The 25,552-nt window shown below is 52.7% G+C and overlaps 1 protein-coding gene and 1 non-coding gene across 14 annotated transcripts in view; both read left to right on the top strand.

Annotated features, from left to right (window-relative positions):
- Positions 1-4,735: 4,735 nt before the first annotated feature.
- The window catches only part of EIF4G1 (eukaryotic translation initiation factor 4 gamma 1), a 21,734-nt gene continuing 917 nt past the window's right edge, over positions 4,736-25,552 (top strand). Inside the window, exons 1-33 of one of the 13 annotated variants that reach the window (XM_017538346.1) lie at positions 4,775-4,908; positions 5,725-5,781; positions 6,005-6,098; positions 6,389-6,475; positions 6,974-6,994; positions 7,577-7,753; positions 7,959-8,058; positions 10,363-10,475; positions 11,283-11,375; positions 11,580-11,646; positions 11,932-12,753; positions 13,015-13,103; positions 13,194-13,380; positions 13,466-13,599; positions 13,688-13,846; positions 14,012-14,200; positions 14,381-14,578; positions 14,792-14,938; positions 15,452-15,688; positions 15,838-15,942; positions 16,038-16,197; positions 16,409-16,509; positions 17,075-17,177; positions 17,425-17,527; positions 17,755-17,987; positions 18,112-18,230; positions 18,354-18,526; positions 19,148-19,273; positions 19,420-19,501; positions 21,767-21,865; positions 21,970-22,104; positions 22,224-22,305; positions 22,438-22,578. In XM_017538346.1, the coding sequence (XP_017393835.1) occupies positions 6,039-6,098; positions 6,389-6,475; positions 6,974-6,994; positions 7,577-7,753; positions 7,959-8,058; positions 10,363-10,475; positions 11,283-11,375; positions 11,580-11,646; positions 11,932-12,753; positions 13,015-13,103; positions 13,194-13,380; positions 13,466-13,599; positions 13,688-13,846; positions 14,012-14,200; positions 14,381-14,578; positions 14,792-14,938; positions 15,452-15,688; positions 15,838-15,942; positions 16,038-16,197; positions 16,409-16,509; positions 17,075-17,177; positions 17,425-17,527; positions 17,755-17,987; positions 18,112-18,230; positions 18,354-18,526; positions 19,148-19,273; positions 19,420-19,501; positions 21,767-21,865; positions 21,970-22,104; positions 22,224-22,305; positions 22,438-22,578 (4,642 nt within the window). In that variant the 5' untranslated portion in view covers positions 4,775-4,908; positions 5,725-5,781; positions 6,005-6,038. Of the gene's footprint in view, positions 4,909-5,724; positions 5,782-6,004; positions 6,099-6,328; positions 6,476-6,973; positions 6,995-7,576; positions 7,754-7,958; positions 8,059-10,362; positions 10,476-11,282; positions 11,376-11,579; positions 11,647-11,931; positions 12,754-13,014; positions 13,104-13,193; positions 13,381-13,465; positions 13,600-13,687; positions 13,847-14,011; positions 14,201-14,380; positions 14,579-14,791; positions 14,939-15,451; positions 15,689-15,837; positions 15,943-16,037; positions 16,198-16,408; positions 16,510-17,074; positions 17,178-17,424; positions 17,528-17,754; positions 17,988-18,111; positions 18,231-18,353; positions 18,527-19,147; positions 19,274-19,419; positions 19,502-21,766; positions 21,866-21,969; positions 22,105-22,223; positions 22,306-22,437; positions 22,579-25,552 lie in introns of all 13 variants that reach the window. The other 12 variants (XM_017538351.2, XM_017538347.2, XM_017538348.2 and 9 more) reach the window with 12 other exon arrangements.
- On the top strand, positions 16,254-16,329 carry LOC119472664. Its single transcript, XR_005201830.1, has one exon. It is a non-coding gene; the product is annotated as a small nucleolar RNA SNORD66 (small nucleolar RNA).

Here is a 25,552-nt window from a genome sequence, read left to right on the forward strand (position 1 = left end):
ACGAGCGAAACTCCGTCTCAAAAAAAAAAAAAAAAAAGGTTTCACCATGTTGGCCAGGCTGGTCTTGAACTCCTGACCTCAGGTGATCCGCCTGCCTCGGCCTCCCAAATTGCTGAGATTACAGGCGTGAGCCACCACGCCCGGCCAGCCTCACACTTTTGTAATTTGACTTATGTGCTACCGAATGAAGGACAAATTTACCTCCTGCAACCCCTCTCCCTCTTGGGAGGCTGCTATTTGAGGGATTTGATCATGTTAACATCTACTTCTGGGATGTCCTTGTAGAAAGTGGATTCAAGAAGGCTTGACCCTCAGGCCCCCGAGTAGGTAGGGCTACAGGCGTGTACCACCACAAATGACTTTTTTTTTTTAAAATTAGAAATGGTCTTTATCACTCAGTCGGAAGTGCAGTGGCACAGTCGTAGCTCACTGAAGCCTCAAACTCCTATACTCAAGTGATCCTCCTGACTCAGCCTCCCAAGTAGTAACTAGGACTATAGGCATGAGCCACCACGCCTGGCCTATTTTTATTTCTGTAGAGGTGGGGGGTCTTGCTGTGTTGCCCAGGCTGGTCTTGATCTGACCTCAAGGAATCCTTCTGCCTGAGCCTCCCAAAGTGTTGGGATCACAGGCATGAGCCAGTGTGCCTGGCCAGTGTTTTTCTTTATTTTTTTGAGAGTCTCACTTTGTCACCCAGGCTGGAGTGCAGTGGCATGATCTCGGTTCACTGCAGCTTCTGCCTCCTGGGTTCTAGTAATTCTCCTGCCTCTGTCTCCAGAGTAGCTGGGATTATAGGCACACACTACCATGCCTTGCTAATTTTTGTATTTTTAGTAGAGACAGGGTTTCACCATGTTGGCCAGGGTGGTCTTGATCTCCTGACCTCATGATCTGCCTGCCTCGGCCTCCTGAAGTGCTGGGATGACAGGCGTGAGCCACCACTCCTGGCCCAGTTGTTTTATTACTAAACTTTTTTTGGAGATAAAGTTTCACTTTGTGGCCCACGCTGGAGTGCAGTGGCATGACCATAGCTCACTGTAGCCTTGAACTTCTATAGGCTGAAGTGATCCTCCCACCTCAGCCTCTCAGGTAGCTGGGATTACAGGCACGAGACATCAGCAATTTTGGATTGAGTCATCTTGGCAGCTTGTATAAGGCTGAAACAGGACTAAGGAGTTGGTGGACCTGTTGAACCCCTTTATTGTGACTGCCACAATCTTCAAGTTAGCATGTGTGATGAACCTCTGTTATTATATAATATGGATATAGTAGTTGCCTTACCTGATTTCCAGTGGTAGTAATGTTAAATTAAAAAGTGATTTGTACACTAAAAAGGATAATTCTCTCCCAAATTGTGATTTTGGTGATTGTGCTTTAGAATAAGACAGTTTTGGCTGGACGCGGTGGCTCACGCCTGTAATCCCAGCACTTTGGGAGGCTGAGGCGGGTGGATCACAAGGTCAAGAGATCAAGACCATCCTGGCCAACATGGTAAAACTCCTTCTCTACTAAAAAATACAAGTTAGCTAGGGGTGGTGGCACATGCCTGTAGTCCCAGCTACTCGGGAGGCTGAGGCAGGAGAATCGCTTGAACCTGGGAGGCGGAGGTTGCAGTGAGCTGGGATCATGCTACTGCACTCCAGTGTGGCAACAGAGCGAGACTGTCTCAAAAAGTTTCATAGTGGCGTTTAACTTTTCACATTTACTTACTTACTTTAGTACTTCATTTAGCAGTGGACAACCGTGGAGCCTTACTCTACATCAGACATTAGTCTAATTTATGGGGATACAAATACAGAAAAAAAAAAATCCTATGGTCAAAAAGTTGAATGCAGTGATGAAAACAATTGTGATCGATACTGTACCAGAGTGTGAACAATGTACCCTGGGATCAGTGAGACAGAGCCTGAGTGCGTGGGACAGTCAGGGGAGACTTCCTTGAGGAAGCTTATACTTAGAGGAAGGTAAGTTTGTACAGAGGAAAAAGAGGGCAGAATATAGCTAAGGGAGTAGCAATGGCAAGGAGGAGGAAACACTCTTTTCAGAAACTTACCAATAATTTGGTTTGGCTAAGTGTATAGGGGCCAGGGAAGTGTGGTAGGAGATACAGCTAGAAATTCAGGCTTAGACCAGGTTTACAAGAGCTTTGTTATACTAAGAATTTGACAGTATCTCTCAATGGGGCCCATTGAGAGCAGAAAAGTGACATGATCAGCTACCTGGGTGAGAAAGCTCACCCCAGAGGACTGACGGGAGAGCAGGCAAGGGAAATGAATGCTTGAACTAGGGCAGTTGAAGTGGGGACATGGGGAAGGGTAGAAGAGTGATTTTTTAAAAGATAATAGGACTTGATTTTGATCCAAATACCAATAGGACCTGGTGTCTTATTAGACATAGTGTGGATGAAGAAGGAATGTAGGATGAATCCTAGATTTTCAGATTGGGCTCTAACCATTATGTAAGCAACAATATGTTTGGGGGACTCCACTGAGTAGGGAAAGATGACAAATTCTGGCCAGGTAATAAGTATCAGAGTTTGGATGAAAACCCAAGCTATCTGACCTGTGAGTTTGGCTCTAGGATGATGGTCCCTCTGGCCTCCAAGATCTTTTGGCTGTCAGTTTTAGGATTACTTCTCTTCTGTCCTTATTCTTCCCATCCTTATGCTTTTGCCCCTCTGTGGAAGTGTCTGATCTTTTTTATTATTTATTTGAAACAGTCTCACTCTGTCACCCAAGTTGGAGTGCAGTCACGATCTCGGCTCACAGCAGCCTCCACACCCCAGGTTCAAGCGATTCTCCTGCCTCAGTCTCTCCACTAACTGAGATTACACGTGCGTGCCACCATACCTGGCTGATTTTTGTATTTATAGTAGAGATGGGGTTTCACTGTGTTGGCCAGGATGGTCTTGAATTCCTGAGCTCAGGTGATCTACCTGCTTCGGCCTCCCAAAGCTGGAATTATAGGTGTGAGTCACCGTGCCTAGCGTTATTTTTTACTTTTATTATTTTTATTATTTTATTTTTTGTTTGAGACAGAGTCTTGCTCTGTCACCAGGCTGGAGTGCAGTGGCGCAATCTCAGCTCACTGCAACCTCCGCCAGCCAGGTTCAAGTGATTCTGCCTCAGCCTCCTGAGTAGCTGGGCCACAGACATGAGCCACCATACCTGGCTAATTTTTTGTATATTTAGTAAAGACAGGGTTTCACCCTGTTGGTCAGACTGGTCTCAAACTCCCGACCTCAGGTGATCCGCCTGCCTTGGCCTCCCAAAGCGCTTGGATTACAGGTGTTAGCCACTGCATAAAAATTTTCATATTTTTAGTAGAGATGGGGTTTCACCATCTTGGCCAGGATGGTCTTGAACTCCTGAACTCATGAATCACTGCCTGGGCTGCCCAAAGTGTTAGGATTACAGGCATAAACCACCATACCTGGTCATTTTTTATTTTTATTTATTTATTTATTTATTTATTTTTATTTTAAAGACGGAGTCTTGCTCTGTCACCAGGCTGGAGTGCAGTGGCGCAATCTCAGCTCACTGCAACCTCCGCCTCCCGGATTCAAGCAATTCTCCTGCCTCAGCCCCCACAGTAGCTGGGACTGCAGGGGCCCACCGCCCGGGTAATTTTTGATATTTTAGTAGAGATGAGGTTTCACCATGGTGCCCAGGCTGGTCTTGAACTTCTGAGCTCTGGCAATCTACCCCCGTCTGCCTCCCAAAGTGTAGGATTGTAGGCACGAGCCACCACGCCTGGCCTTGTTTATGTTTTTCGAGATGGGGTCTTGCTCTGCCTCCCAGGCTGAAGAGCAGTGGCGTCATCGCAGCTCACTGCAACCTCCGCCTCTCAGATTCAAGCGATTCTCTCCTGCTTCAGCTTCCCAAGTAGCTGGGACTGCAGGCTGAGCCACCACACCCAGCTAATTTTTGTGTTTTTAGTAAAAATGGAGTTTCCTTTGCCATGTTGGCCAAGCTAGTCTCGAACACCTGGTCTCAGGTGATCCCCCAGCCTCGTCCTTACAAAGTGTTGGAATTACAGGCGTCAGCCACCGCACCCGGCCATTTTTTATTTTTATTTTTGAGACAGAGTTTCACTCTTGTTGCCCAGGCTGGAGTGCAATGGCACGGTCTTGGCTCCCTGCAACCTCCGCCTCCGGGATTCAACTGGTTCTCCTGCCTCGGCCTCCGAGTAGCTGCGATTACAGGCGCCCACCACCACACCCGGCTAATTTTTGTATTTTCAGTAGAGACAGGGATTCACCATGTTGGCCAGGTTGGTCTTGAACTCCTTACCTCAGGTGATTCGCCGGCCTCGGCCTCCCAAAGTGCTGGGATTACAGACGTGAGTGCCACGCCCACCTATGATCTTTTTAAACTACAAATCTCATCCTATTTGCCTACTTATAATGTTTCTATCCTTTTAATTTCTTTTGTTATAGGCTTTTCAATGACCTACATTCTTTTCAAAGCCTGCATAATCCGTATTCTATCACCATTTACTTAGCCAGGACCCAGTCTTTAATTTCAGTATTCTCAGACCCCAACCAGCACTTCGCCTCTTACTTAGTATGCACTCAATAAATGATTCCTTAAAGTATGAATGAACTAAAGAACCGCGGAACAGAGGGAGGCGCAGAGGGGAGTCGGTCTGGGAGTTTCAAAGTTCGGGAGGGGACACGGGGGCGGGCAGTGGCTGTCATGTGACGGGGCGGGGCAAATCCCATGTGCTCCGCGGCGCAGGGCGCCGGGCGCGACTCCGCCTTCTGCGCCGGTCACGTGGGGGCGCCGGCTGCGCCTGCGGAGAAGCGGTGGCCGCCGAGCGGGATCTGTGCGGGGAGCCGGAAATGGTTGTGGACTACGTCTGTGCGGCTGCGTGGGGCTCGGCCGCGCGGACTGAAGGAGACTGAAGGTAAAGCCGCCATGTCCGGGCCCGACCCGGCCCCCCCACCCCCTCCCCCCCGCATCCGCCGCCATCCGGGCCGGGACCCGCCACCCTGCGCCGCCGCCCCGGCGCCCTCGCCCCGCGGCCCGAGCCCGGGCCCCGGCCCGCCAGGGCCCCGATCCCCGGCCCACGTGTGCCTAGCCCGGCCCGGCTTGGCTGCTGGGTGGGGGTGGGGAGCGCAGGGCCCGACTGTGCGGGCCCAGCGGGCTGGGAGGGCGCCGGGTTCGTCGCCGCGAAATGCCACCTAGGCCTGACCCGAGGAGGCCCGGCGGCCTACGGGCGCAGGCACCGCGGCTCCCGGCCCGCCGCCCCCTCCCCCCTTCGCGGCCGGGCCGCCGGGAAGTGACACGTTGTTCTTTGGCACTGGCCCGCGCTGCGCAGGGACGGCGCAGGGGAGGGAGGCGGTGGCGGCGGGCAGGGAGGAGCCCCCGGCCCCGCCCGCCCTCCAGGCCGACCCTCACTTGCCTGAAGCCGGCTCCTCCACCGCCGCCGCCCGGCTGGCCTTTTAGGGCCTGACTCCCGCCCTTCCTGGCCTACACTTCTGGGCGGCGGCAGGCCTCGCTTCTGGCCCAGTGCGGGTTACCCGGCCGCAGGCGTACCTTGTGTGCCCCTGGGCCAGGCCTGAACCCGGTGTCTCCGGGTGGGGGGTGGGGACACCACGGCCGAAGCAGCTAGCTCCATTCGTGATCTGGGAGCCTGCTGCCAGCGAGACCTGGAATTTCCGGTCTGGTTGGTCTTGGGCCCCGCGGAGCCAGGTTGATACCCCTCACCTCCCAACCCCAGGCTCTCGGATGCCCAGAACCTGTAGGCCGCACCGTGGACTTATTCTTAACCGAGGGGGTGAGTGAGGGGACTGTTTGTTTCAGTAGGCCAGTGGTGGTCGGAAGTGATGCGGGTGTGACAGCATGTTGGTGGGGACAGGCTATATCCTTTCTGCTTCTTCACCCTCTTGGCATCTCTGGGGCTCCGTATGGGACCCAGCCCTTGCATCAGCCCTTCCACTGCCCCATTTGCCTTAAGCTGGGGTCCCTTCCTCTTCCTGAGCACCACTCTTTCCCAACAGGTGCTGGGGGGACCCTGATGTGGCACCAAATGAAATGAACAAAGCTCCACAGTCCACAGGCCCCCCACCCGCCCCATCCCCCGGACTCCCACAGGTAATTAGGGAGGCATTAGCAGGGGTGGGGGTGGGGTGGGGAGGCCAGGCAGTCGGGCAGGAACAGGTTCCAGCCTCTGGATTTTCCTACCCCCATCTGTGTCAGGGCAAAGTGCAGCCGCCTGCTGCCAAACTGAGACAGGGCCTCTGGGCTGCCCCCGGGGGCTGTCACGGGGAGGGGGTGTGTAGATTGTTGAGGCTCTAGCCGCAGATCTCCCATTATTTCACCAGCTTGGGTTTCTGCCCCACCTGGGCTGCCCTTCTTGCTGAACTCTGGTCTCCCCCCTTCAGCCAGCGTTTCCCCCGGGGCAGACAGCGCCGGTGGTGTTCAGTACGCCACAAGCGACACAAATGAACACGCCTTCTCAGCCCCGCCAGGTGAGGGGCTGTGGGGAGGGGAGTAGGGGGCCTGGGTGGGAGCACTGGAAGGCTTTGGCCAGTTTAGGCCTAGGATGGACCCTGGAGGCGCGTACCTGGCCCTCGTTCTGTGTGTTCTTTCATGCGGCTCTGTGCCTTGCTCTGTTGATTACTTAACGGTGGCTGGCCCCTTGGATAGTATGTGGTCAATGAGGGTGGCATTACTGGGATCCTGGTGCCTCTGAGAATTGGGGGCAGTGCTTTGGGCCCTGCTGCCAGCCCTCGCTCTCCTGTTTTCGCCCCTTTTGCGGGAGGTTGCCATTGCTCTATTCCTCTCTCTGCTTTCTCTTTGGACCGTGGTGAGGTAAACACTCCAGCTGGTCCTTGCCTTTCTCTGTTCCCCAACTTCTTCCTTACTAAGTGGGAAGATTCTTGTCCTGTCCCGTTGCCTTTATTCCGTCCCTCACTGCCATCACCTGGGGGATAATTCTCTTCTTTCCTGTCCCCATGTGCTCTCAGGGAGGATTCAGGTCTCTGCAGGTAATACCCCTTGCCTAACCCTGGACCGTCTCCTGGTCTCATCCTTACCCTCCACCCTAGTCAGGGGCTAGACCAGGGAATGGGGGTCTTCAGGGTGGTGACTTGTTTGGTGTCCAGGTTCTCTCGGTTGGAGGCTGAGTGATGCATGTTAGGGGCTACATCTTGAAGAGCGAGTAGCGTATCTGGGGACGGGGAGGCTGTTGCATGTAATGGTAGCTCCTCGTTGCCTTATGGGGAGCAGTGCATGCTGGGGGTATGTTGCCCGAAACATGCCTTACTCGGGCGTGATGCATCTGGGTGCTAGGAAGCCTCTGCGGAGGGCTAGTTTGGTAGAGGCAACACGAGTACGTGTGGCAGTGAGAGTCAGTCTATGCAGAATGCAAAGTGTACATCTGAATTTGGAGGGCATGTGTGCGTTCAAGAAGCCGCTTAGCCATTTAGTCAAATGGTCTTGGAAGGATTTGTCTCCACGTTCTGAAGCCCACAGTACTTCTTTCCAGGCCACAGAGACACTGCGGAGTGGCTGTTTTCTGTCCGTTTCCTTCTCTTTACAATGCCAACTGCTTTCCTCCCTCCTGACAGCACTTCTACCCTAGCCGGGCCCAGCCCCCGAGCAGTGCAGCCTCCCGAGTGCAGAGTGCAGCCCCTGCCCGCCCTGGCCCAGCTGCCCATGTCTACCCTGCTGGATCCCAAGTAATGATGATCCCTTCCCAGATCTCCTACCCAGCCTCCCAGGGGGCCTACTACATCCCTGGACAGGTGAGGCTGGAGGCTTGGAGGCTGGAAGCCACAGACCCTCACACCCTCACTTCCCTCACCCTGACCCTCCAGTTCCATCCCTTTTCCAGATGTGGGACTTCCTTCTGCCCAAAGTTGGCTTGTCTTGTCTTGACCTGTGTTCTTTTTTGGGGTCTGATGTGGTACTCATAGCTCCCTCCATTCCTTCTCTCCCCTCCCTGACCAGGGGCGTTCCACGTATGTTGTCCCGACACAGCAGTACCCTGTGCAGCCGGGAGCCCCAGGCTTCTATCCAGGTGCAAGCCCGACAGAATTTGGGACCTACGGTAAGCAGGGGAGGGAGTAAGAGGTGAGAACCAGTCCAAGGGAGCATCTAACCTCATCTACTGGGTTCTAAAGCAGAAGCCCTTCCTAGGCTTGGCTTTTGGTCTAAAAATGATAAGGTTAATAGGTGGTAGGGATTGGTGCTTAATATTTAACTGGTGTTGATTGTGGGGAGAAAATTTGATTCTGTTGCCGAGAGAGAGTGTTCCCCACAGGGAATGCAGGACCAGGCGCCAGCCTCTGGGCTGTTAGTGGGCTCTTCCTGTGACACTGCTTCTGTGGGTGACAGCCCATGTAACGCAGATTTGGGGAGTTTTTGTAGCTATCTTGTATTTACATTCTAGGAAAGGATTAGTCTCTTCTTTATGGCAGTGGCTTCCAAGTTTTTTGATCATCTATCAGGAAAAATTTTGAGTGAATCTCTCATAGTTGTATGTTTTTGTTTATATGTATGCAAAATGTAAACAAATAAAGCACTCTGCTGCTTGTCAAAGTGGAACTGAGGGATGAAATTGAAGAATGCATTCTGACCAGGCGAGGGGGGTCTTGCCTGTAATCCTAGCACTTTGGGCGGCAGGAGGGTTGCTTGAGGCCAGGAGTTCGAGATCAGCCTGGGAAACAGTGACACCCTGTCTCTATTTTAAAATTTAAGGTGGGGGCCGGGTGTGGTGGCTCAAGCCTGTAATCCCAGCACTTTGGGAGGCGGGCGGATCATCTGAGGTCAGGAGTTTGAGACCAGCCTGGCCAACATTGTGAAACCCCGTCTCTACTAAATTTTAAGATTTTTTTTTTTTTTTTTTTTTTTTTGAGACTGCCTTGCTCTGTCACTCAGGCTGGAGTGTAGTGACACAGGTGTGCACCGCCCCACCTAGCTAATTTTTGTATTTTTAGTAGAGCTGGGGTTTCACCATGTTGTCCAGGCTGGTCTTGAACTCCTGGCTTCAAGTGATCTGCCTGCCTCGGCCTCCTAAAGTGCTAGGATTACAGGTGTGAGCCACCATGCCCAGCCCCTGTCTCTACTAAATAGAAAAATTAGCTGGGCGTGGTGGTGCACTCCTTTAATCCCAGTTATTCAGGAGGCTGAGACAAGAGAATCGCTTGAACCCAGGAGGTGGAGTTTGCAGTGAGCCAAGACTGTGCCACTGTATTCCAGCCTTAAAAATTTTTTTGGGCCGGGCGCAGTGGCTCACGCCTATAATCCCAGCACTTTGGGAGGCCGAGGCGGGTGGATCACGAGGTCAAGAGATTGAGACCATCCTGGTCAACATGGTGAAACCCTGTCTCTACTAAAACTACAAAAAATTAGCTGGGCATGGTGGTGCGTGCCTGTAATCCCAGCTACTCAGGAGGCTGAGGCAGGAGAATTGCCTGAACCCAGGAGGCGGAGGTTGCGGTGAGCCGAGATCGCGCCATTGCACTCCAGCCTGGGTAACGAGCGAAACTGTCTCAAAAAAAAAATTTTTTTTTTGGCTGGGCGTGGTGGCTCTCGCCTATAATCCCAGCACTTTGGGAGGCCGAGGGGGTGGATTGCCTGAGCTCAGGATTTCGAGGCCAGCTTGGGCAACATGGTGAAACCCCATCTCTACTAAAATGCAAAAAATTAGCCGGATGTGGTGGTGTGCACCTGTAGTCCCTGCTACTCGGGAGGCTGAGGCAGGAGAATTGCAAGAATATGGGAAGTGGAGGTTGCAGTGAGCTGAGATCATGCCTCTGGTCTCCAACCTGGGCGACAGAGTGAGACTCTGTCTCAAAAAAAAAATTTTTTTTAGGGGAAAAAAAGATACACCCCACTTTAGAGATAATTTACTTTAAGGAATTAATTTTTCTTCATCCTGACCCTAGTTCATAATGTTACCTTGTTTCTTTGCCCCTTTGTAAAGGGCTGGAGACTGGAACTAGACTGAAGCTGAATGGAACAGGGTTGGCACACCTCTTTCATTCCCAGCCACAGACCTGGCTCTGTTTCAGGTTCAGAGTGTGTGTACAACACACCAGAGTACCTCGTATGGTAGAAGGACAGACATAAATCCTCCTGGTCGCTGGCGTGTGGTGGGAAAGAGTGCCTGCCTGCAAGGGGGGTGTGTGTGTATGTATGTGTGTCAGTGTTAGGAATTCTTGTAAATGCAGCTCAGACTGGTTCCCCAGCTTTGACAGACACCTAATTTCCTGGGGGAGGAGGGCAGGGCAGGGCCAGGGGCCGGCTGTGGGTGATGAGAGGTTCTGGGGTTGGAGGTGTTCAAGCAGGCATTAGTGTATGCTTGGGCCCTGACGCTGCCTCCATTTTTCTCTGTTCCCCCTCCCCCAAGCTGGCGCCTATTATCCAGCCCAAGGGGTGCAGCAGTTTCCCACTGGTGTGGCCCCCGCCCCAGTTTTGATGAACCAGCCACCCCAGATTGCTCCCAAGAGGGAGCGGAAGACGGTGAGTAGCAGCAAGGGGCTCTGGGACATCTGGGAAGGGGAAAATCAAGGTCAGGTGCTACTGGGACATTTGCACAGTGACTTGAGGAGGAAGGACCTGGGAGTGGGCCGAGAATGGGGTCTGGAGTGCTCGGGTTCTTTGTGAGATTCTAAGATTTCACCGTAGAAGCAGGTCATGGGAAAACTGAAGTCGCTAGTGAGGAAGCTCCTGCGAGACCTGGGTGCTGGGGTTTGGAAGAACTATGCTTGGTTTTGGGTTTCTGGTGGCTTGCGTTGGAAATGGTTTGTTTTCTGTGGCCCCAGCCCCCACCCACCCTAGTCATGGAAGCTCTCAAGGCCTCCGCCTCTGCTCAGTCCTCAAGCCCTGGGCGTGGTGCCCAGAATAGGGTGCCAGAGCTGGGGAAGCCGCTGAGTCACCCTGGCTCCACCTACTGGATCTGGGCCCTGCCCCCAGAGATCAGGCACACTAGCCACAAGTGAGCCGATTGGGTGCTAGGTGGGGGTCCTGGGCCCCAGGGCATGCAGCCTCTGACTTGGGGACTGCCAGTGGGGTAGGGATGAGGGAGGGAGGGGCATTGTGATGTACAGGGCTGCTCTGTGAGGTCAAGGGTCTCTGAAGGGTGGGAGCCAGGGCAGGGACTACAAGAGCAGCCAGATGGGCTGAAAGTGGAACTCACGGGCTTTCTGGCACCCACCCACCTGCTTCCCAGTGGGGGGTGGGGAGTTGGCCCAGAGTCTTAAGAGTGGGGCAGGGTGGAGAGGTGGGCTCCTCCTGCTTCCCACTCATACCATAGCTTGCTTTCCCCAGATCCGAATTCGAGATCCAAACCAAGGAGGAAAGGATATCACGGACGAGATCATGTCTGGGGCCCGCACTGCCTCCACACCCACTCCTCCCCAGGTACTGTCTGCTTTCTGAGTGGTACCCTGGCTGGGATGTCTATTCTGCCCTGGACTCCCAAGTCGCTTGATCTTTTCTTTCAACTAAGGGATTGATTTCCCTGCTTTCCTGGATTTCTAGGCAGAGCTAAAGTAGAAATGGCTCTGGTAAAGAAGGGTTGTGGGACTCTTCAGTGCAAACTTGGTAACCCTTTGTGTCCTGCAGACGGGAGGCGGTCTGGAGCCTCAAGCTAATGGGGAGACGCCCCAGGTTGCTGTCATTGTCCGGCCAGGTAAGTAAGAGGGTGGGACGGAGCTTTTATGGGGAAAAGGAATGTTGACAGTTTAAATGCTGGGGTGGTTGAGTGTCTTGAACTGGGTACCAGAGAAGAATGACTTAGATTTCAGGTCGTGGGATTTTGAGGGTGAATTGGGTTTTGGATGAAAATGGAAGTATAGCTTAGGTGGGAGAAGATGATGAGGGGGTGTTAAGTTGGGAATGCCTTGGCTGGGAGGTTGGGAACAGCCGCAGTGAAGGACTTGCCTGTAGTCACTCATTCTTCTTTCCCGTGGTGCAGATGACCGGTCACAGGGAGCAATCATTGCTGACCGGCCAGGGCTGCCTGGCCCAGAGCACAGCCCTTCAGAATCCCAGCCTTCATCACCTTCTCCGACCCCGTCGCCATCCCCAATCTTGGAACCGGGGTCTGAGCCTAATCTCGCAGTCCTCTCTCTTCCTGGGGACACTGTGACAACGGGGATGATACAAATGTCTGTAGAGGAATCAGCCCCCGTCTCCTGTGAAACTGGGGAGCCATACTGCCTCTCTCCAGAACCCACTCCTCTCGCCGAACCCATACTGGAAGTAGAAGTGACGCTTAGCAAACCGGTTCCAGAATCCGAGTTCTCTTCCAGTCCTCTCCAGGCTCCCAACCCTCTGGCATCTCACACAGTGGAAAGTCATGAGCCTAATGGCATCGTCCCATCTGAAGATCTGGAACCAGAGGTGGAGTCAAGCCCAGAGCTTGCCCCTCCCCCAGCTTGCCCCTCCGAATCCCCTGTGCCCATCGCTCCAACTGCCCAACCTGAGGAGCTGCTCAACGGAGCCCCCTCGCCACCAGCTGTGGACTTAAGCCCAGTCAGTGAGCCAGAGGAGCAGGCCAAGGAAGTCACAGCATCAGTGGTGCCGCCCACCGTCCCCTCTGCCACTCCTGCTATGGCTCCTTCAGCTACTTCCCCAGCTCCGGAGGAGGAAATGGAGGAAGAGGAAGAAGAGGAGGAAGAAGGAGAAGCAGGAGAAGCTGAGAGTGAGAAAGGAGGAGAGGAACTGCTCCCCCAAGAGAGTGCCCCTCTCCCAGCCAACTTGTCCCAGAATTTGGAGGCAGCAGCAGCCACCCAAGGTAAGGTGTGGCTGGTCGGGAGAGGTAGGCCGGCTAGGGGACATGGTTCCTCGCCCTCCTTGATGACCTCCCATTTTTGCTGTGCGTTTGGGTTGTAGGAGGCCTGCAGTGGAATCTAAGAATTGGGTTCAGGACTTTCACACCTAAAGAGGGTGATGGAAGGGGGTGTTGTGCTTTGGCTGCTTTTTATTTCCCAGGGATTAAGGATGCTCCTTAAAACCTTGGCACAGACCCGTGCTTTTATTTATTTTTTTAAATTAGTGGCAGTATCTGTGCCAAAGAGGAGACGAAAAATTAAGGAGCTAAATAAGAAGGAGGCTGTGGGAGACCTTCTGGATGCCTTCAAGGAGGTAAGGGAGCAGAAAGCGGGAGGGAAGAGCACTGAGTTGAGGTGTGGAACAGTGGTCATTCCACAGCCTAAACTGGATGTTCTGCTCTAGGCGAACCCGGCAGTACCAGAGGTGGAAAACCAGCCTCCCGCAGGCAGCAATCCAGGCCCGGAGTCTGAGGGCAGCAGTGTGCCCCCACGTCCCGAGGAAGCAGAAGAGACCTGGGACTCAAAGGAAGACAAAATTCATAATGCTGAGAACATCCAGCCTGGGGAACAGAAGTACGAATATAAATCAGGTATGCTGGAAAGGCTTGAGAATGGTGAGTTTTCTTACTAGGGCCAGAGGCGACAGTATGATGCTTCATTCTGTTTTCTTTGCAGATCAGTGGAAGCCTCTAAACCTGGAGGAGAAAAAACGTTACGACCGTGAATTCCTGCTTGGTTTTCAGTTCATCTTTGCCAGTATGCAGAAGCCAGAGGGTCTGCCCCATATCAGTGATGTGGTGCTGGACAAGGTTGGTGGCTTGAGTCGGGGAGGGTAAGTTTGCACTGGATGGACTGGGGAGGAGCCTGCTTCTGAGACCTTTTCCTGTCCTCTTGCAGGCCAATAAAACACCATTGCGGCCACTGGATCCTGCTAGACTACAAGGCATAAACTGTGGTCCAGACTTCACTCCATCCTTTGCCAACCTTGGCCGGCCAGCCCTTAGCACCCGTGGGCCCCCAAGGGGTGGGCCAGGTGGGGAGCTGCCCCGAGGGCCGGTGAGTGGGGCTGGGTAAAGGGGCAGGTGGGCAAGGAGTGGGGGTGGATGACTCCCTTGTTGTGTTCAGTGCTGGGGGAGAGGTTGGCCCTGGAGGTGTGTAGTATTGGTGTCACATGTTGCACTGACTAGTTCCATGTCCCTCTTGACTTCATCCCTTGCTTAGCAGGCTGGCCTGGGACCCCGGCGCTCTCAGCAGGGCGCCCGAAAGGAACCTCGCAAGATCATTGCCACGGTGTTAATGACTGAAGATATAAAACTAAACAAAGCAGAGAAAGCCTGGAAACCCAGCAGTAAGCGGACAGCGGCTGATAAGGATCGAGGGGAAGAGGATGCTGATGGCAGCAAAACCCAGGTACTGGCGAGGCCTGCTCTCCGTGTGTCTCTCTTTCTTCTCCAGGTCTGCCATCTGTGTCCTCTTTGCTTCTCTTTATCACCAGTGTCTGTCATGCCTAAGTCCCTGCCACCCTCTGCGGTCCCTCCCAACGTCCTGTGCTGAGGCCCTCACTGGAACTCGTGTCTCTTCTACCTCCAGGACCTATTCCGCAGGGTGCGCTCCATCCTGAATAAGCTGACACCCCAGATGTTCCAGCAGCTGATGAAGCAAGTGACACAGCTGGCCATCGACACCGAGGAACGCCTCAAAGGGGTCATTGACCTCATTTTTGAGAAGGCCATTTCTGAGCCCAACTTCTCTGTGGCCTATGCCAACATGTGCCGCTGCCTCATGGCGGTTAGTGTCTGCTGGGTTCGAAATCTCGTGGTCTAGTTGCTCATTTCTCTTCCCTTGAGTCCAGCTTCTTGGTTCCCTCCAACTTGGGCCTCCTGCAGCTGGAAGGAGGCAGAGCTGGGGCCAGAGACCTTCCAGGGCCAGGTAGTTAAAGACTATTGGAGGGCCTTCCCTGCCCTGGATTCGTCTGAGTGTGACATTTTCTCTCACCTACAGCTGAAAGTGCCCACTACAGAAAAGCCAACAGTGACTGTGAACTTCCGAAAGCTGTTGTTGAATCGATGTCAGAAGGAGTTTGAGAAAGACAAAGATGATGATGAGGTTTTTGAGAAGAAGCAAAAAGAGATGGATGAAGCCGCTACGGTGAGGAAACCCACACCGGTTCTGCCCACTCACCTTCCCTCACGCAGACGCTGCCCAGCTGCGGAGTTTGGAATGGAGATGGTGGTGTCTTGGGAGTTGCTCTGTCAGGACCTTTTTTTTCTTCGTTTTTGAGACAGAGTCATGCTCTGTCACCCACGCTGGAGTTCAGTGGTGTGATCTTGGCTCACCATAGCGTCCACCTTCCAGGTTCAAGTGATTCTTCTCCCTCAGCCTCCCATGTAGCTGGGATTACAGGCGCACACCACCACCCCTGGCTAATTTTTTTGATTTTAGCGGAGACGGGGTTTCACCATGTTGGCCAGGCTTGTCTCAAGTGATCCACCTGCCTTGGCCTCCCAAAGTGATGAGATTACAGGCGTGAGCCACTATGCCCAGCCAGCTGCCTCAGGGCTGAGTGCTTATTGCTGGGTTTGGATATCCAGATAGTAGAAAAGGGTTTTAGCCCAGTGGCTGGCTCTCTTCTTGACATAATCCCTGTCCCATGAATGGCAGGCAGAGGAACGAGGACGCCTGAAGGAAGAGCTGGAAGAGGCTCGGGACATAGCCCGGCGGCGCTCTTTAGGGAATATCAAGTTTATTGGAGAGTTGTTCAAGCTGAAGATGTTAACAGAGGCCATAATGCATGACTGTGTGGTCAAACTGCTTAAGAACCACGACGAAGAGTCCCTCGAGTGCCTTTGCCGTCTGCTCACCACTATTGGCAAAGACCTGGACTTTGAAAAAGCCAAGGTATGGGTCCTTGCATCTCGTGGGGATGGGCTGAAATGTGTGGGGCTCACGGAGCCGTAGTGATGGGGCTGGGGGCCTGAGAAGGGGCGGGGCCTGCAGTTACAGGTGAGACAAGAAGTTCCTGGCCTGATGCCTTTGCTCCTCCCTAGCCCCGAATGGATCAGTATTTCAACCAGATGGAGAAAATCATTAAAGAAAAGAAGACGTCGTCCCGCATCCGCTTTATGCTGCAGGACGTGCTGGATCTGCGAGGGGTATGTGTCCCCCGCCAGTCTTCCACCTCCGACTTCTGACACCGCCTTGACTGGCCTTCCCCGACATCATCGTGACTGGCTCTCTGTCTCCACAGAGCAATTGGGTGCCGCGCCGAGGGGATCAGGGTCCCAAGACCATTGACCAGATCCACAAGGAGGCTGAGATGGAAGAGCACCGGGAGCACATCAAAGTGCAGCAGCTCATGGCCAAGGGCAGTGACAAGCGTCGGGGTGGCCCCCCAGGCCCGCCCATCAGTGAGTTCTAGGCTGGGATTGGGAAGGGAACAGTGAAGGGACTGGGAGGTTATACTTTCCTCTGATGACTTCCTGTTAGTGCCACGTGTCTGGGCCACTGAGACCCCATGATGGAACTGAGGATCTGAGGAAGGGAGGCTGGGGGTGGCCCCAGGGGAAGGGGCTGCTAGGATTTCCTCGTTATTCCAGTACGCCCCTCTTTATGTGTCAGGCCGTGGACTTCCACTCGTGGATGATGGTGGCTGGAACACAGTTCCCATCAGCAAAGGCAGCCGCCCCATTGACACCTCACGACTCACCAAGATCACCAAGGTACGGTGTGTGTGGGAGGGGGTGATTCAGCTCAGGTTTAGATCTTAGTCCCCTCACTTTTCTAAGGTTGACAAAGTGACAGCTGCATGTTTCCTTTTAGACTAACTGGTTGGATAGCTGGCGACAGGACTGCCAGCTGTAGAGGGAGGGTGGATTTCCCATTAGTCTGGGCCAGTGTTTGGCAAACACACACACACACACACACACACACCAGATCCAACCCATTCATATATCCCAGGACCCAGTTGTGGTTTTTATATTTTAAAGTGAAAAATCAAAAAGTGAATGGTAATTTATGTTGTGGAAATTAAGTAAAATTTAAAATGTCCGTGTCCATGAAGTTTTATTGGAATATAGTCACAACTATTTCTTTGTCATCTACTGCTGGTTTCGTGCTACTGTGGCAGATTTGAGTTGTTGCAGTAGAGATTGGCCATTTATCAAAAGAGCTTTTTTCTGACCCCTGCCCTGGGCCATTCACTCCCTGTTGGGCTGCATACGGTGGTGCTGGCTAAGGGATGCGGCCCGGTTAGACCTATCTCTCTACTCCCCTTTTCTCCTTCAGCCTGGCTCTATCGATTCTAACAACCAGCTCTTTGCACCTGGAGGGCGACTGAGCTGGGGCAAGGGCAGTAGCGGAGGCTCTGGAGCCAAGCCCTCGGACGCAGGTATGAGGCAGTGTCAGGAGCTGGGTGGTCGTCCGTCAGAGCTCCCTTGAGGACAGAGCCTTTCCTGTAAGGGAGGCCTTCAGTACAAGGTGGTTAGGCAATGCAGGCAATAGAGGAGGCTTGTATTGTTCCAGGGATTGAATTGCTTTACTTTTGGGACTAGGACCAAGTTTCCTAAACTGGCAAATAGTGGATAAAATGCAGGAAGGGAGGAAAAGATTTTAATGCGGGTTTTCTGCATCCCTAGCATCAGAGGCTGCTCGCCCAGCTACTAGTACCTTGAATCGCTTCTCAGCCCTTCAACAAGCAGTACCCACAGAAAGCACAGATAATAGGCGTGTCGTGCAAAGGTGAGGTTTCCTTGATGTCTTCGTTTTTCACATTGGGTGTCCCGTCATTAGGTTCTGGTTGTTGCCGTAGGATGGAAATTCTTCATGCCTGTCCTGCTTAGAGCCCTTGGGTTCGATTGGGGCACATTCATTATGCCAAGAAGAAGGCCCAGCAGTTGCTCAGCATGTTGCGTAACTATATGAATACCTGGGCAGTGCAAGGGAGTGAAAATGTGCTTGTCTTCCAGGAGTAGCTTGAGCCGGGAACGAGGCGAGAAAGCTGGGGACCGGGGAGACCGCCTAGATCGGAGTGAACGGGGAGGGGACCGGGGGGACCGGCTTGATCGTGCGCGGACACCTGCTACCAAGCGGAGCTTCAGCAAGGAGGTGGAGGAGCGGAGTAGAGAACGGCCCTCCCAGCCTGAGGGGCTGCGCAAGGCAGCCAGCCTCACAGAGGATCGGGACCGCGGGCGGGATGCCGGTGAGAGTCTGGGAGGGGAAGGGAAGGGAAAGGAGGCTGTCTCGGGACCAGCTTTTTGAGCGCTCTGAATCTTGTTTGCTGGGAAGACTGAAAAGTCTCTCTAATCTGTATTCTCCTTCCACAGTGAAGCGAGAAGCTACCCTACCCCCAGTGAACCCCCCGAAGGCAGCACTCTCTGAGGAGGAGTTAGAGAAGAAATCCAAGGCCATCATAGAGGAATACCTCCATCTCAATGACATGAAGGTAGGCAGTGGGAGTGGTCTGTGATTGAGGAGTGGGCAGGGAGGGATCATGCTGGCAGGCATGGGGTGCAGGGTCTGGGCCAGACAGTGACTGCTCTCTTCCTGCTGTGCCCTGCACCCCCAGGAGGCAGTACAGTGTGTGCAGGAGCTGGCCTCACCCTCGCTGCTCTTCATCTTTGTACGGCATGGTGTTGAGTCTACGCTGGAGCGCAGTGCCATTGCTCGTGAGCATATGGGGCAGCTGCTGCACCAGCTGCTCTGTGCTGGACACCTGTCTACTGCTCAGTACTACCAAGGGTATGATCAACTTCTCCGGGCCTCCCACTTTTATAGACCCACAATTTTCGACCTCCTTTTAGGGACCCTTGAAACCTCGCATAAGGGCATAAGTTCCTTGGCCAGGTGTGGTGGCTTATGCCTGGAATCCCAGCACTTTGGAAGGCCAGGGTGGGTGGATCACTTGAGGTCAGGAGTTCGAGACCAGCCTGGCCAACATGGTGAAATTGCGTCTCTACTAAAAATACCAAAAATTAGTCAGGCGTGGTGGCAAGCGCCTGTAATCCCAGCTACTCAGGAGGCTGAGGCAGGAGAATCACTTGAACCCAGGAGGCGGAGGTTGCAGTGAGCCGAGATTGCACCATTGCACTCCAGCCTGGGTGACGAGCAAAACTCTGTCTCAAAAAAAAAAAAAAAAAAAAGTACAGGTTCCTTGACCATCCTGGTCAACATAACTTTGGGGGGGTTAAGTGGGGCGAAAACCATCTAAGGACACAAAGGTGGCCTTAGCTTGAGATAACTGTCTCCATGTATAGAAAATGTTCCTGGGGTCTCCATAGTTGATCGCTTAGCCATGCCATGTTGCCCCAGAAGGAGAGTGGGGACCTGGCCTAGAATGCCCTGACTGAATTCCCCTTGCAGGCTGTATGAAATCCTGGAATTGGCTGAGGACATGGAAATTGACATCCCCCACGTGTGGCTCTACCTAGCGGAACTGGTAACACCCATTCTGCAGGAAGGTGGGGTGCCCATGGGGGAGCTGTTGAGGTAAGCCCCCTGGGTGGAATTCAGGGCAGGTAAAGATCAGAGGAAAGATGGTGGGGAAGTGTGCTGGGTCGGACACCCTGGTCTGGAGGGAGATGAGTAGTGGCGAGAGAACTGTGGAGGCTGTCAACATTGGGCTTTTCTTGTAGGGAGATTACAAAGCCTCTGAGACCGCTGGGCAAAGCTGCTTCCCTGTTGCTGGAGATCCTGGGCCTCCTATGCAAAAGCATGGTGAGTGAGGGCCAGGAGTCCAGAGATGCCTTCTGCGGTGTGGTTTTGGCTGTTTGGTGTGGCCCTGAAGCGTCGTGGTCCATTGGTGGAGTGGAGTGATGGTGATGGGGGAGGAAGTACGGAGGTGGGCTGTCTCCGCACACCAGTGCCTGTCGTGAGTTCTGGCCAAGACTGGAGGAGAATGGCTAAGACCCTAGGCCCATGATGGATGCATTCATTTCTTCATTCATTCAACTAGGGTTTCTTTGATCATTTCTCATATACCAAGCACTAGGGATACCACAGTGAATACACCACAAGAAACAAGTTGGTAGAGAAAAAGGAAGAAACGACAGCATGATAAAAACAACAGTGTGAAGCAAAGTGTGAAATAAAATAGCTGAACTAGAGTGGAGTACCTTAAATACCGTGAGGTTGCAGAGGAGTATTTGACAATATTCATGACAGGAGGCTTTCCTCAAAGGGTGTTGAAGCAGCTATGTGAGAGTTAACTGGTAACTAGCGAGTGCAAAGGCAAAACGATGGGGCAAGGCAGGCTGAGGGTAGTACTTGGTGGTGGGAAGTTGTGAGTGCGTGCAGTTTCAAGGGCTCAGCCGTGGGAACCTGGAGTAATCACACTTGAGATTTAAAGGAATCGTTATGTCAACATCATTTAATTCTTTTAGATGTGTACCAGGACAAGTTGTTTTTTTTTTTTTTTAAACAACAAATAAGCATATTGAACTATTTGTGTATTTCATCGACTCCAATGTGCCATAGATTATAAGTCATCCTTTATGCACTGTTAAGAAAGAAAAGACTGGGCCAGGTGCCATAATCCCAGCACTTTGGGAGGCCACGGCAGGTGGATCACCTGAGGTCAGGAGTTCAAGACCAGCCTGGGCAACATGGTGAAACCCCGTCTCTACTCAAAATACAAGACTAGCCAGGCATGGCGGTGTGGGCCTGTGATCCCAGCTACTCGGGATTGCGCCACTGCACTCCAGTCTGGGCAACAGAGTGAGCCTCTGTCTCAAAGAAAAGACTTGCAGTCATATTTTTAAAAATGCAGGACAGCGCAGTGGCTCACACCTGTAATCTCAACACTTTGGGAGGCTGAGGCTGAGGAGGACGGATCACCTGAAGTCAGGAGTTTGAGACCAGCCTGGCCAAGATGGTGAAACCCTGTCTACTAAAAATGCAAAAAAATTAGCTGTGGCATGGTGGTGTGTGCCTGTAGTCCCAGCTACTTGGGAGGCTGAGACAGGAGAATCACTTGAACTCTGTGAGGGGGAGGTTGCAGGACCCAAGATCAGGCCACTGCACTCCATCCTGTGTGACAGAGCAAGACTCCATCTCAAAAAAAAAAAACAGAAAAGGTATATATTAGCTATAAGACAACTTTTAGTTAAAATGTGAAAAAACTAGCATGTTTAAAATCTGAACTGCAGTGATCTTGGTAAGGGCCAGTGCCATCATTCTATCTGTTATAAAGAAAAGAGTGATGTCTTCATAGTCCCTTGCCCCTTAACAGAAGACACGCCCCTTGCCCCTTACAGAAGACACGCTCAGACTGCTGGATTTATGAGGATTTTCTATCATGTTGGGGGTGGGGCGTATTTGTGTCCTAAGATTTTCTGGATTTGGGAAACAAGCATACTTGTTAGAAGTTGTCCCTTCCTAGAAGCCCTTAGGTCATTTTTCCTATCCTAGTGTCATCACTGTGGTGGACAAGTTCTCATTTATTTATTTATTTTTTTTATTTTTTGAGACAGAGTCTCACTCTGTTGCCCAGGCTGGAGTGCAGTGGCACGATCTCGGCTCACTGCAATCTCTGCCTCTCAGGTTCAAGTGATTCTCCTGCCAAAGCCTTCCGAGTAGCTGGGACTACAGGTATCCACCACCACGGCCAGCTAATTTTTGTATTTTTAGTAGAGACAGGGTTTCAACCATGTTGGCCACGCTGGTCTCCCAATTTCTGACCTCAAGGCGGGTGATCCACCTGCCTTGGCCTCCCAGAATGCTGGGATCACAGGCGTGAGCCGCCATGCCCGGCCAACAAGTTCTTATTATTTGGGTGGCTGTGTGACTGATGCCTGCCCTGCACTAGACTGTAGGAATGGAAGGGAACGGCAGGAACGCCTGTTAGTACTTTGATAGCCTCCTTAAGGCCTGGCAGGCACCCAGTAGGCTTTCAGTAAATATTTGTTGGACTAATGTGGTAGGGCTGTTGGCTCCTTGGAGAGAGAGTGCGTTGCTAAGTTGGGTTGGTCTTGTGTTTCCCAGGGTCCTAAAAAGGTGGGGATGCTGTGGCGAGAAGCTGGGCTTAGCTGGAAGGAATTTCTACCTGAAGGCCAGGACATTGGTGCATTCGTCGCTGAACAGGTTTGGGGCTGCCGTTGGGTTAATTCTAGCCTCTGAGGCTGGCCAGGCTTTCTTGTCTGACACTGGCAACCTTACGTCTTACTTGTGGGTCTTTTCCATCGCAGAAGGTGGAGTATACCCTGGGCGAGGAGTCAGAATCCTCTGGCCAGAGGGCACTCCCCTTTGAGGAGCTGAGCAGACAGCTAGAGAAGCTGCTGAAGGAGGGCAGCGGTAACCAGCGGGTGTTGGACTGGATAGAGGTAGGTTTCTCCTGGATGTCGATAAAGGAGACAAAGTGCTCAGGGCGGGGCAGGGGCAGCAGGGATGAAGACGGAGGGCGCAATTCAGAACTGGGGGTTCATTTGTTTCTCTCATACAGGCCAACCTGAGTGAGCAGCAGATAGCATCCAACACGCTAGTTCGAGCCCTCATGACGGCTGTCTGCTATTCTGCAATTATTTGTAAGAGGAACCAGGGAGATGGGGGGCAAGGGTGGACCTGACAGGTGGAGGGAGGTGGGTGTCAGTCTTGGCCTCCTCTTCCAAACAGGGTAAGGGTACACAACCCCACTCATTCCTGTCTTCTTCCTGTAGTTGAGACTCCCCTCCGAGTGGACGTTGCAGTGCTGAAAGCGCGAGCGAAACTGCTGCAGAAATACCTGTGTGATGAGCAGAAGGAGCTGCAGGCACTCTACGCCCTCCAGGCCCTTGTAGTGACCTTAGAACAGCCTCCCAGTAAGAGCCAGGCCACGGGGACAGGGGTGGGCTAGAGGGACTGTCAGATAGCAGGGCATAATCATGGACCCTTCATGGAAGGGTCTCAACCCAAGAACGGTAGGAGTCATCGTGGAGTAAGGTGCCCTCAGGGTTTCATTCCTCCCGCCTGCGTTTGTGGTGGTGTCTCCAAGGGGAAGGAGTTAGACACAGCCTTGAAGGGTCATCGACTGCCTGTTTTGTGCCTAGCCATGTGTTTGATGCCAGCAGTGGAGAGGTGATAAATGACAGCATCCTCCCGGTACTGTGCCCCTCCTGCCTGGCACAGGGCTGAAATGCTTTGCTTACCTTGCCTCATGTAGTCCTTACAGATGTTTAGGGTGGATGGTATCCCCGTTTTCCACACTAGGAGGCCAAGGTCTAGGTGACCGTGACTCAAGCTGTGTGTCCAGCACATAGGTGTGCGTCAGGGTACTGGCATGCTCACAGAGGAAGCCGAGCAGCTTCCTGTGCCGGCATGGAGGTGGCACTGACGTGAGCACTGAGCCTGGAAGACGTGTGCTCTCGGAGGGAGGACACCTGGCCTGAGGGGTCGTGAGTGGGAATTTGCTCCATGACAAATGGGAGGGGAGGGGGAGAACGCCTGAAACGAAGGCACTGTGTGTGTGCTTTCTACCCAAGGTAGGAAGAACTTGACACAGGGGAAAAGAGCTGTTGAAGAGAGGCTAGTGTGGGAGAGCATAGCCGCCAGTCACGAGTGAGGCAAGGTAGGGCTGAAGAGGGATGCGGGCCTGACTGTCCAGGGCTGGCATAAGCCTTGGCCAGAGTTCGGGCTTTAGCCTAAGGGCAAGATTTTCTCTTTTTCTTTCTTTTGTTTTTTTGAGATGGAGTCTTGCTCTGTCACCCAGGCTGTAGTGCAGTGGCGTAATCTTGGCTCACTGTAACCTCCACCTCTCGGGCACAAGCAATTCTCCTGCCTTAGCCTCCCAAACAGCTGGGACTACAGGAGCCTGCCACTATGCCTGGCTAATTTTTACATTTTTAGTAGGGATGGCATTTCACCACATTGGCCAGGCTGATCTCAAACTCCTGACCTCGTGATCCATCCACCTTGGCCTCCCGAAGTGCTGGGACTACAGACATGAGCCACTGTGCCTGTCTGCCCTTGAGGGATTTTAAGCAAGGCATAAAGGAATTGGACTTTAGTTTTTAGATCATCCTGGCCATAGAGGGAAGACGGTTGGAATGGGGTGGGGAATGTAGCACTGGTCAGCACCAGAGGCTCAGCCTTGCTGGTGACAGTGGAGAAGAGAGGGCAGATAGGAGACACTTAGGAAATGGCGTTGGCAGCTTTTAGTTACACTGGCCTGGGTAGGGGCCATGAGAGATTAGAAGTCGTGGATGACTCCCAGGATGGTGTTAAGTTAGGGTGGGTTTAAAGAACATAGTGTGGTGTCATTTGCTGGGGTAGGGAACGCTGAATCAAGTTGAGTTGTGGTCCCTGAGTAGGGGAATCAAGATGTCAGCTCGACAGATGGAGCATCTGTCCTTTTGGAAAAGAAGAGGTCAGGGCAGGAGGCAGCTTTGTGAGTTGCCGGCACAGAGGCACAGGGTAACTCGTGGGAGTCAGAGGAGGATGCGGGCTTGCCTGAGGGGGAGGGACAAGGGCCTGAGGTACAGCCCTGAGGAGGTGGAGCGGACACACCGGTAGGGATCAAAGGAGGACAGGCCCCTATGAATCAAGGACAGAAATCTGAGGAGAGGGATGTGGCTGATGATGCTAGATGATGCTGTGAGTGTCGGCAGGAGCAGGCCTGGAAATGAAGGGTTTCCGGAATATCGAATCATAGAGGCCACCCAGGCAAAATCAGTACTTAATGGGGCAGGGGACAGATTCTGGATTGGAAAGGACTGAGACAGGAAGAAGGGAAAACATCAAATGTAGACAAAATCTTCTATTAGCTGTAAGATAATGGTTGAAAACAGGGCTTTTTTTTTTAGGTGGGAGAAACTTGGGCTCGAAAATACAGGGCAGAGTGCATAATCAATTGGATGGGGTCGCTGGGTGGGTATGCATGGGGGTTGGAGTGTACGGATGGGGTAAGTGAAGGGTCTGCTCTGCTGTGGCCCATGGCTGTGGGGTGGGGGTAGCGGGCGGCTGTGCCCATAGGCAGACTTTGTGCCTGAGCCTGGCCATGCCCTGCAGAACATTCTAGCTTGCAGCATCTCAGAGATGGCTTATCCTGGATTTTCACTTCACTTTCTCGGCCTCCCTTTGCTTTTAGAAGTGGAGGGTTTGGTCTGGAAAGACTGACAGTGCTACGTGGGCGCTGGGTAGGTTGTGTTTCGAGGGTTGTCGGACACGTGCTTGGAAGGCCAGCCAGCAGCTAGCGGTTGGGGCGAAAGAGGGTCCGAACAGGTGATGCTTGAGTTGAGTCCTGAAGGAAGGTGACAAGAGGAAGGAAGTTTCTGGCAAAGGATAGCATCCACAAAAGTCTCAAGGCCAGTGAGAGGGTGTGTATGTTCAGGAGATGTGTGGGGAAGGAAGGGAAATTGAGATCAGGAGTTGTCAAGATGTTTGGGGACAGTGAATGATTTTCACGTTACATGTAGGATAATAAAGGAGTTTACATATGATACATACAGGATTTTAGCAGTTTCCTAAATTTAGGAGTACCAATTCTGAGTATAGTTTTCTCCATTAAATACATCATGGGGGCCGGGCGCGGTGGCTCACACCTGTAATCCCAGTACTTTGGGAGGCTGAGGTGGGCGGATCACCTGAGGTCAGGAGTTTGAGACCAGCCTGGCCAACATGGAGAAACCCCCGTCTCTACTAAAAATGCAAAAATAGCCGAGTGTGGTGGTGCATGCCTATAATCTCCAGCTGAGGCAGGAGAATCGCTTCAACCCGAAGGAGGAGGTTGGGGTGATCGTGCCATTGTACTCCAGCCAGAGCAACATGAGTGAAACTCCGTCTCCAAAAAAAAAAAAA

The sequence above is a fragment of the Cebus imitator genome, unplaced genomic scaffold (assembly GCF_001604975.1).
Source record: "Cebus imitator isolate Cc_AM_T3 unplaced genomic scaffold, Cebus_imitator-1.0 Scaffold111, whole genome shotgun sequence".
Lineage (NCBI taxonomy): Eukaryota > Metazoa > Chordata > Mammalia > Primates > Cebidae > Cebus > Cebus imitator.